This window comes from Simochromis diagramma, unplaced genomic scaffold, assembly GCF_900408965.1.
Source record: "Simochromis diagramma unplaced genomic scaffold, fSimDia1.1 OVJJ01000602.1, whole genome shotgun sequence".
NCBI classification, from domain to species: Eukaryota; Metazoa; Chordata; class Actinopteri; order Cichliformes; family Cichlidae; genus Simochromis; species Simochromis diagramma.
Window position 1 is genome coordinate 6,781,047 of NW_024387040.1, and position 11,583 is coordinate 6,792,629.

The following is an 11,583-nucleotide window of genomic DNA, read 5'->3' on the forward strand; positions in this document are numbered from 1 at the left end:
TTTATTGCCCTACATTATCTTATCTTTCTTTTTTTAATTAAAAATATGGTGCTTTTTTCCCCTCTAAGCCTTCGCACGAAAAAACTGCAAATTCCAAGTATTACTGAAGGCAGCACGGGCTCTCAGGGCGCTGCTGATGCGGATGTTGCTGTGTCTGAGCCAAAAAAGTAGCGGAGTTCTTTCCGAAAAGTTTGACCCAGGCTTTTGATGATGTCGGGCGCTATGCAGCAAAAACAAGATACTGTAGCGTTACCGGTGTTCGCTGCTGTCACCCTGGCACTCATAACCATCCTCAGTGTGTGGAAATTAAAGCAGTTCAAATATAAATTGGTAAATGAAGCGGGGGTTGCAATGTTTTATGGTAAGTAGCCTAAATATTTACAGACTACGGAAGCCGTTATTCAGCAATACTTCCTGGACTCGGGGCTTGAAAGATGTATCGAAAATGTTTATAGAAGACATTTCTGGGGTTTCATAGGCATGCAGTTTTGGACACCGGCATCTCATTTTGCTTTATTTATCATTTTATACGAGAACACAGCATCTTTAGGTGACTCCTGATATGCAGGTGTAACAAGCAATCAGTTGTCCTATACTTGATGCATGGAAATAGTTTTAAAATGTGCACATTTATGTCAACATGTGGCACATTGCACTTTCATTCTTTTCCAGAACCCAAAGTTTTTGTTTTTAGTGTAATATAGTGAATTACCCCTTTAATAACAGTTTTTGCTGTTTGTAATTCTTTTGCAGGTTTGCTTCTGGGGTTAACTGTGAGATTAATATGGACTGATAAAGGAGAGCAGTGTCCGGGGAACACAACAGCAGCAAATGAGCAAGCGAACACTTCTAACATCACGATGGTCAACACCACACCACACGGACATGTCGGAAATGAAAAAGGCCAGTTTAGCTCACATCCTGAGGTAACTGTGGTTGTTTGATTTCACCTTCCCTGACAAAACACATCAAAACAGAATAAATCCAGCAATCTGCCCTAAAATAAACATTTTCTCAAGAAAACAAAAATAAACTACATAATAAAAACCCCATTAAGAATATCTGAATGCAAATAGCTGCATACAGGATGGTTTTTCCTCTGATGTAATTTCTTTTGACTGAAATAGCTTTTGTTTTCATTGTCTTTTCCTGGATCAGATCCATATTGTGCCTCTTGAGTATGCTGGCTATTTACATCAACAGAGTCCTCTAATGGTTCTTAGTTATTGGTTTTCCTTTAAACTCTCATGGTCTGTTTGTTCTTAGAAAAAGTCAAGAGTGGTGGTGCAAGGAAAGGGAGGACGAGAGAGCAATTTAACCTTTATTAAGGTTTTAGTCAGGATCAGATAGTGGGGATTACATTTTCAGGTGTGCCGTGCATACAGAGGGAAATTAAATTTAAGGGACCACATATGGACGCAGTTCCAGTCAAGTAAAATGAAGCAACACAACACGGGTTTAATCACTAAACAACAAAACAACTAAATTAAGCTTTTGCTAGCAACTGTAGCGCTTTCTCGCAAAATTGCGCTCTCAAGACATTTCCCTGCTTGTTTACATGCAGCAAGCTTATAATGAGATACTCTTGCAAGCAGTTTTCTCTGCAGTGCAGGAAAGATGTAAGATAGCATCTCAACAGGCATTGCAGCATTTTGCTCTTAGAATAAGTTGGACGCTTCAATCTGTGTCAGAGAACACAGTAATGATGCAAGAATGAGGGGCTATGATAAAGTAAATACACCAAAACACAAGGATTTGCTGCTGATGATAACAAAAAGACCCAAATAGGGGTATGGTATGATTCAAAATCATTTAATTGGGAGCCAGTTTGATGTTTGTGAAATCCGAAATCTGGTTTGAGCTCCTACAGACAATGATTCGGATTATTCAAGTACCGTAAATACATGTTATTTCTGTCACTGAGGTGCAACAGGAGTAATGCTGCAACCTTAAGCCCCAGGGCTGCAAACTAATCACAGCAGTTATTTGTTAAAAAGGAATTAGCAGAGACTCTAACATCACTTCTAAGCAGAAAAGCCTAAGCCTCAAGAGCGGACCTTTGGCTGTCATCAGCATGAACACTGTTTTTTTTCCGCCACGCTTTCAGATTTTAGTGCCGTGATCAGAGATTTGTCATATCAAAGAAGCCAAACGATAAACCGGAGCTTCAGCCACACATGCACCAACGAGCTTAAGAGAACGCGGAACGAGGGCGTTCTAAATTGTGTTTCTTAATCTCGGTGCCACATTTCACCGCAAGAGAAAGGCAGCAGTGAGGCTTGAACGTTGCGAATCATCCCGGTCGAGTGTAACTCTTCGCTAATGGCTTGGACTTTTTGGCCCCTTTTGAATGCGGGGGTCTCATTAGCAAACCAGCAGAGGCTACCACAAAGGCCATTACATTGGTCAGACCCGTTCTGTGTTGCCTTCACGCCATTAAGCCTGATACATATGGGGTCCTAGCAGGGAGAGATAAGGATTTCATTGCATTACTGAGTCCATTACGTGCCACTGGGGAGTAAGGCATTAAAGTTTGTGGTCTGATTAAATTTAGTGCTGCTCAGCTGAAGAGGCAATTAGTGCATACACCACACCTCCATTCTCAAGTCTGTGGTGCAGGTGGCCCTTTGTATAAAACCCCCAGCATATGCATAATTTATTGATTACAGTGTATCTGTATTAGTATGTGTTGCACAGTTTTGTATTTGTCATACACAGCCTGCATAAATGGGGAAAAAACATATATATAGTGCTGTGTGGGTAATTGCAACCACAAAATAGTAATTTGTATTGAGCTGGGTTATGGTAGCAAAGAAAGGAGCAATTTGTAGCTCTAGAAGCACCTCAAGTGTGAATTACTGAGAAAGCATATTGGCTTTCCTAACTCTATAGGGGACTCTACAGCATTCGAAATATTAATTTAAAAACAAAAATGCAATCTTCCAAATGTCCCCAACCTGTACTAGGGTAAATATTCACCAAAATGCAGTGCATCCTGGAAATAGGATTTACAGAGAGAGGCCTACTTTCATTCATCTAAATAGTCATGCTTCTGTGTTGTTGTTTTTTCCATAAAGCTTTGTTAAAGCAAGCCAAATCTAGGTCGTTCTTAAATGCCTGTGACCACAGCAGTATGTCAGCAAGCGTCACTTCCCCCGTCTCACTCCTTTGGCCTGAAATGTAATTGAACTCGAGTAAGGTTCTGAGCAATGTAAGACCCTGTGCAATGTAGGAACCAAGAAAAAGTAGTTTTATTTTGATCTGAATTGAATATCGCTGCCTTTTGATCTTCAAAATGTATCCACAATAGACTTAAAAAGGATTCAAGGATGAAGAACATGAAAGGCTACCTTGCTTAGCTGCTTGTATTGCATCACATCGGCTTGGGTGAGAAACAGACAGCGAGAGAGCACGCTATGTACAAAAATACTTGTGCGCGCTGGTTTTTTATTTGTATTGACAGTAATGCAGTTGGGTTTTTTTTTAATGTCATTTACTTGTTTTCTGTGTGGATGTAGCACCGGGTTACCATAAATTCTGGGAGCTGCTATGATGAAGATTGACAGAAGCAGTTAGACCTCTCTTTTCTTGTTATGCCTTGCTTTAATCAGTGTGAGTCAGAAGACTTGGGCAGTACACAGTGATTATATCATCGAGCCACTGAGAGATCTGAAGTGATGTAACTGCACTGTAGCTGCCAGATTGAAAGTTCAGTTTGTTGTTGAGAAGATTTTGTAGCATTTTATTACTAAAATGTTTTTGAGCACACAGATCTAGATAGGTGGGAGCATGCTTTTGCTATATATCATGAGGTGGAAGCAGTTAAAAAAAAAAAAAGTGGTACATAAGAATGAACACGGGTGTTTCCATGATTTTCTAAAACGGGGTGACACGGGGTAGACCATGAGCCAGTGAGGGTGAGCCATAGGAAACAATCAGAAATAATTACTAAACAGCTTGGAAACTGATATAAAAATTCAGCATTAGCTGGCTTGTATAAATATAAATGCCACGATAAAGACTAAACTAACAACATGCAACACGGGCTTTTTGGTCATTAGAAGCAAATCACTGTATTTCACTCATACTTTGATTTAAGTTCACCTTCACAAAAACCAGGACTGAGGGAATAGTGGGCAGCAAACCAAATCATAAAGTTAAAATGTTAATATTTTCATCTATAACTAGAAAAAAGTCTATTATAACATTATTTATTTGTATTATTTATCACTATGCAACATTTCCAGTGTTGCACTGAGGAACCCAGGGGTGGGGTTACTCATTGGTAACCTTTGCCTCCAGGTGTGGAAAATGTACATGTATAAAAGATGGATGTAACCAAATAGTTTGTGCAGACTTGTTTTGAAGGCTTGATATGACCGTTCCTGGCTTTAAAAACACACATGTGACGAGAAGGAGCAGGTCTTACTGCTCAGATAAGATCCATTTTGAAGCACAGTATGACCACAATAGGCTAATTTGATATGACCCAAAGTGAGTGAGTGAGCCCGCTATCTCAACAGGAATGTGTTTTTCCAGTAGAATTCTATAAGGCCGCAAAACTATCTCCATCTGGTGGCCTTCAGATAGAATGCAGGTTTAAGGCACGCCTATGCACGCAGCACATATCCCACTTTTGTTATTTACAAAATTTGATTTTGTGTTTTTGTTTTGTTTTTTGAAGAAAGGAGATATCAGGTACTTGAACACAATTGAGAAAAGGTGCATGTTTGCCAAAACAGGGCTGCTGAAATGAACTGTGTGTGTGTTTGTGTATGTAATCTGTCTGTCAGTCAGACTCTCTTGCTCCCCGTGAAACATTGTCAGTCACCAACACAGCAGCTCTGTCGTTTACAGGAGACCTTTGATCTGCAGGTCCTTTTCAATCTGTTCCTGCCACCCATCATCTTCCATGGAGCTTACACTCTTAATCAGGTGAGACTGCTCTCCTGACACGTCTCCCAAAAGGGTGTAAAAGGCCATTTCTTTTAATGTACATGGGTTGTCCATCTGTTAAAGACTTCCCATATGGTGCACTGTACTGATTCTTACACCAGATGTATTTAATGTCTACTAAACTGTTGTCTTGTTTGTTTTGTGTTACTAATTGGACTAATTTTTATTTGTTGTTCTAGAAACGATTCCTTGCAAACCTGGGATCTGTTCTCACCTACGCTTTTGCAGGTACCATAATCAGCTGCATGTGCATAGGGTAAGAATTCTTTGTTCATTTATGCAAATAAACTGAAGTAAAAGAAATACTGAGATGACAGACAAATGCGGTTAAACAATTCAGGCATAGCTTTATGGTGCAGTGGTTAGCACTGACTCACAACAAGAAGGTCGTGGGTTTGAATCTAGCATGTGGGCTTTCTGTATGGATTTTGCAAGTCATCTCTACATTGGTTCTCTCTGGGTACTCTGGCCTCTTCCCACAGCCCAAAAGAATGCTTGAGGTTAGGTTAACTGGTGATTATGAATTGACTGTAGGTGTGAATGTGAGTGGGAATGGTTGTCTGTCATGTGTGTTAGCCCTCTGACAGGTTGGTGACCTTTCCAGGGTGTACCCAACCTCTTGCCTGTGACAGCTAGGATAGACTCCAGATGCCTCCGTGACCCTGAATTGGATACGTTGATGGACATTATCTAACACAGTGTCACCAGTAATATGAAATAGTGTTCTGTAAATGCCCCAATAAGCCAAATCCTGTGCTTACACCTGTGCTTTTGGTTCTACGACTAATCAAAATTTCTGTAATAACACTACAGTGCACCAAACTCAGCACAAGTAATATTGATTTTGGAGAGAGTACAGATATCTACTGATGCTATTGTAGCCTGACATAGCTAGATGGCACTCTCACACTCTGAAGGAATTTGAGGCTTTTTTAAAACCAGTTGTCACTGATGCTCTAATTGCTGCATAGAGCAAGTGAGAAAACCTCAGAATTCCTTAGTTGTTATTTTCTTGCTTTAACTTCAAGACGTTTTGTGGTTAGAAGACACTGAACAGTCCAGGATTTACCCCCCCCCCCCCCCCCCAAAAAAGAAACCCAAAACAAAACCCACAGCATTATTTCATCTAACATTTCCTTAATAGCTTACGTGAAGTACCCTCAGAAGGTCTGCTAGATGATGTTAATGCAGCATACCGGACAATACCTACAACCACGATTACGAAACTAACAAGCTGATCTACAATACGGCAGCAATGATCACGCGAGATGCTTGGCTACAAGTTGAACAGAACAAAAGGGGAGTCTATGGAGAAGGAGGCCGAGGGCAAGTCAAAGTAGCACGGAGGGAGGTTAGCCAACTAACGGAGTTGCAGAAGGTGGGACAAAGAAGGTGCATAAGAAATACAGCCAGCTGTCCATACCTGAGGCCTTTGAAACTGCCAAGCAAAGACTCACCAGCCTTGGCCAGCCGCTTGGGAGTACACCAGAGAGATAGAAGGCAGGAGAATAACCAGCTGTTCTCCACCGAACCAGCAAAGGTGTACTCTCAGTGCAGGGGAACATAGAGAACAGCACCACCAGGCTGGGACCGAGCAATATGGAAGAGCATATGGGAGAAGGACGCAACCCATAACGGCAATGCTCAGTGTCATTTTTACTTATTGTGTTTTCTGTTTATGTATAAATGATCTTAACTCCCCCATTCAGTCATTTCAAACAAGTGGGTTTGAAGGTCATGTGCTTAAAGTATTGCCTGGAATTAACTGGCTAAAGGATGTTGCCTTCTTTCCTTGCTCCATCTATTATTCCTTTACCTGGAGCAGCATTTGTCAAACTTCCCCGTTCCCTCTGGGAAGCAGGAAAGGTTTTGTTCATGGCGCCTCATGTGCTCCGTTCTTAATGCTAAGGCATCAGAGCTGGCCAGTCCTGCTGCTTGTTAGTGTGTCATATCCCATAGGGAGTTAGTGTCGTGAGAGTGTGGGAATCTTTCTGTCTCAATTTACAGTCCTCTTCCTGTCTTTTTCTGTGCCTGACTCTCTCATTTTCTCTCTGTCTCTCTCTGGATGTCTAACACACACACACACACAAACGCACAATGCACAATTAATCATCTTAACCGCAAGTCTTCCTTAAAGATACACGAATAACACAGCTTAGTTGCTTGACCTGAGGACAGTGCTTTAAATACTGGCTGCAGGGGGCAGGTCATGTGCTGTCACCGACAGAGCTATGCCAGTGGACAGAAAGGTTCCCCAGAGGACACACTGGCATACTGATTATTATGGCATGCCCCACACTAACTGGATTAGTACTCAGCATACATCAGTTATCACTAAGGAGCTGAACTGACTGGACGCTTTATCAAGTCTTTGTGTACAGTTTTATTTTTTTCTTTATAAGTGAGATAACACAGTGGAGATACAATACTAGATTTATTTTTGTATTTGGCTCCAGAGCTGATAAAAATATTGTGTCATTTATATTTCTGTCAAAGTGCCCTTCGCAAAGACTGTTAGTGGGTTATATTTAGTCTTCTAGGTCATTGTGCATGCACACACACATACACACTTATGCTGTTCTGTTATGTTGGAGAGTACCGTATATAACAGTGTCTTAAAAGAATGCAAACAGTTAGGATAGATGGATACTGACCCCCAAGATTGTTTGTGGTGTGTGTGCGTGCGTGGGTGGTTCCATTTAGTAGGTGGATGTGGGGTCGAGTTTGGAGCATATGGATATTCACACTCATTCGCATTAACATGGATAAAATAATAAAATTCCCAGCACAGTTGCAGCTTTGTGTTGTTCGCTTGTGTAAAAAGGAGCTACGGCCTGGAAACGGGTCAACTCACCTGCTGGTAGCGTCTGGCCCCATTACCCAGACTACTCTAGGGGAAGCCCTGCTGTGGTTAGAGGGATGACTGATAGACCTGCTCTGGCTGGCGCTCCCTGATGACCTCACAGTGTTTCCTTCTGTCTGTTTGTCCTCAATCCCAGGGCTTGCATGTACGGCTTCACCAAACTGATGGTACTGTTGAGCAAACGAAAAGAAGAATTCTCCCTCACTCAGTGCCTCCTTTTTGGTGCCATTATGTCAGCCACTGATCCAGGTAGTCAACCTTTATAAATAACCTTCTGCTAATAGCTCATCACTTGCAGTGGCAGCATTGATCTTGTGGTTTTTTTTTTGCATATGTGCTTTTATAATTTGTAAAGCAAACGTGCTTTTTTTTTTTCTTACCACAAGCAAAAGATGAAATGTTTGGCTGTTGATCACAGTCGATATATAAAAGGCCCATCACCAGGCTCTGCCTTATACATACAAATTAGTTATAGAAATAAAATCCATATGTGTTGAGCATATTTGAGGAGCTGCATATTGCTCATTTCTGCAATTTTTTGGAGAGTTTTTATTTATTACTGCAGATTCACTGAGCAGTTAACGTATTAGATAACATGTTTCAAAAGGTCAAACCTGGTGCACACTGTTCTTTCACACCTTATTTTGTTTGGTTTTAAGTAACAAGGTGTAACATTGAGATTGACAGACGAATCTTTGTATAACAAAAACATTGACAGCTAAGGCTACTGTATATGCAGGAACAGAGCCACAACACCCACTCAGTAGCTGTAACTGCTTTAAATTCAGTGCACCTTTCTCCTAAGTGGAGTACACACAATAAAATCAGTGGTCCTCAAGAGCAGTCATGTAGAGTGTCATACAGCATCCTGTGGTAATGTCCTCATTTGGTAATGAATTATTTATACGGTAAGTGGCTGATAGGGGTGAGTGTCAGCGAGGAGCTGTAGGTTATGGTGCGGCTGTCACACTGATTGACATTATTTTTGCCACACCATGCTGCGTTCATCTCTGCCGACTCCGGCTCACTTGTAGCTTTGATTTGAATCACACTGTGATGCACCGATGGCCGAAACACAGATATGCCTCACCTGCTTCCATCTCTGCAGCGCTGGTTTTCTGACTTTTGGAGAAGCAGCTGTCAGAATTTTCCAGTTCATTTCTCTTCCTCGTGAACTTTCAGTCACAAGGCTGAAATGGACGAACGCAACCGAAACAGGCTCAGTCTGTTACGCTGTAAGACAAAGACGTAGTGATTCTCAGAACAATGTAGACGTGTCATCATGTCATAACCCTTGCTTGCTTGACAGCTCTCTGGTTGTGCCACTGCCACATATATGCTGTAAAGCACAAAACTTTAGTGCTCTTTATTTGAGTTTTTAAAAAATATTTATTAAACAATGGCATTGGTGAGCCATCTGACTGATCCCAAATGTATTTTTCTGCTTGGAGATGACTCCAGAGATATAGCTGCGGTTTTAAAAGTGATACAAAATACTTGATTTGATTTTTTTTTTTCCTGTTTATTCTACGTTGAATAAAGTGGAGGGATAGGTAATAGCATTTGCTGCAGAGCTGCAGAGCTGAAGCAACCTCGCTTAAAGTGGATGCTGATTTTATGCTGCAACTACCACTGAGGACACTAAAGTAATGTTACTGTATTGTTTTTGTGAAATTACCATCTTAGAGGTATAGGCAAAGTATAGATTTTGAGCTTTAGATGAATCTGATATTCTTTAGAACGTCATCTTCGAGAAAAAAAAAGTCTGTAAGTGTGGAGGGTTTTTCAAAGCAGCATTTAGGCATAATTATTACAGAAAGTCATATGAATATTTCTGTTTTCTGTTGGTATTATCCTCTTTTCAAACACACGGCTCAGCTCAGTATGACTCAACATGTCAAAAATGTGATTAGCATAGTAACCTCTAAACCTAGAGAGATTATATTTGGGTCTTATCCAGGGCCCTATTCTTCAAAACTGCAAATGTACGTTTTCACGTCTTGTCTGTGAAAATTCATACTTGGGAAAGGTAGAGTCTGTCTGCTGACTGTTCAAATATCTACGTAGGTAAATTTGCAATACCTCATTGTTAACATTTCACCTTTAATGTTTCATTAGAGGGTCTCCAGTATGAAGAGTTGGACAGCACCAGGGCCCGACATGGTTCACGCCTACTGGCTAAAGAAGCTGACTGCACTCCACGAGCGTCTGGCAGCACAAATGAACCAGCTGCTAGTTAACGAGAGACACCCGGAATGGCTAACCGAAGGTCGGACGGTCCTGATCCCCAAGGACCCCAAGAAGGGACCGGTCCCCTCCAACTACCGACCAATAACCTGCCTCAGTACTACATGGAAGCTCCTGACAGGCATCATATCGGCTAAGATGAACAGGCACATGGGTCAATACATGAGCGGGACACAGAAAGGATTGACCAACCTGTGCACGGCCTGGATTGATTACAAGAAGGCCTATGACTCAATGCCCCACAGCTGGATCCTGGAATGCCTAGAATTGTACAAGATCAATGGGACCCTAAGAGCCTTCATCAGGAACTCAATGGGGATGTGGCGTACAACACTAGAGGCCAACTCCAAGCCCATAGCACAAGTCACCATCAAGTGCGGGATCTACCAAGGAGATGCTCTGTCCCCACTGCTGTTCTGCATAGGCCTGAACCCCCTCAGTGAGATCATTAACAAGACTGGCTACGGATACCGACTACGGAACGGAGCAGTTGTCAGCCACCTCCTGTACATGGATGACATCAAGCTGTATGCCAAGAGTGAACGAGACATCGATTCACTGATCCACACTACCAGGCTATACAGCAATGACATTGGAATGTCGTTCGGACTGGAGAAGTGTAGTCGGATGGTAACAAAGAGAGGGAAGGTAGTCAGAACTGAGGGGATTGAACTACCAGAAGGCAACATTGCAGACATAGAGGACAGTTACAAGTACCTGGGGATCCCGCAGGCAAATGGGAACCATGAAGAGGCCGCTAGAAAGGCTGCAACCACCAAGTACCTGCAGAGGGTCAGGCAAGTCCTGAGGAGTCAGCTGAATGGTAAGAACAAGATCCGGGCCATCAACACGTACGCCCTGCCCGTGATCAGGTACCCTGCTGGGGTAATAGGCTGGCCAAAGGAGGAGATAGAAGCCACTGACATAAAGACAAGAAAGCTCCTTACCATGCATGGAGGGTTTCACCCCAAGTCCAGCACCCTGAGGCTGTACGCTAAGCGGAAGGAAGGGGGCCGGGGACTGGTGAGTGTCAGCACCACAGTCCAGGATGAGACAACGAACATCCAAGAATACATTGGGAAGATGGCCCCAACTGACCGAGTGCTCAGTGAATACCTCAGGCAGCAGAAACCCAAGAAAGAGGAGGGAGACGAGGAACCATCATGGAAGGACAGGCCCCTGCACGGTATGTACCACCGGCAGATAGAGGAGGTGGCTGATATCCAGAAATCCTACCAGTGGCTGGACAAAGCTGGACTGAAAGACAGCACAGAGGCACTAATCATGGCAGCACAAGAACAAGCTCTGAGTACAAGATCCATAGAGGCTGGGGTCTATCACACCAGGCAAGACCCCAGGTGCAGGCTGTGTAAAGATGCCCCAGAGACAATCCAGCACATAACAGCAGGGTGCAAGATGCTAGCAGGCAAGGCATACATGGAACGCCACAACCAAGTGGCCGGCATAGTGTACAGGAACATCTGTGCTGAGTATAACCTGGAAGTCCCGAGGTCAAA

The 11,583-nt window shown here is 42.6% G+C and overlaps 1 protein-coding gene across 6 annotated transcripts in view; it reads left to right on the plus strand.

Annotated features, from left to right (window-relative positions):
- Positions 1–34: 34 nt before the first annotated feature.
- The window catches only part of LOC120741485 (sodium/hydrogen exchanger 9-like), a 57,985-nt gene continuing 46,436 nt past the window's right edge, over positions 35–11,583 (plus strand). For 2 of the 6 annotated variants that reach the window (XR_005697634.1, XM_040044426.1), the window contains exons 1-5: positions 39–361; positions 754–926; positions 4,858–4,935; positions 5,136–5,212; positions 7,956–8,068. Coding sequence is in view for 5 of the 6 variants with exons in the window: in XM_040044426.1 (XP_039900360.1) it covers positions 208–361; positions 754–926; positions 4,858–4,935; positions 5,136–5,212; positions 7,956–8,068 (595 nt within the window). In the remaining variant the exon portion in view is untranslated. Of the gene's footprint in view, positions 362–753; positions 927–4,857; positions 4,936–5,135; positions 5,213–7,955; positions 8,069–11,583 lie in introns of all 6 variants that reach the window. The other 4 variants (XM_040044423.1, XM_040044424.1, XM_040044427.1 and 1 more) reach the window with 4 other exon arrangements.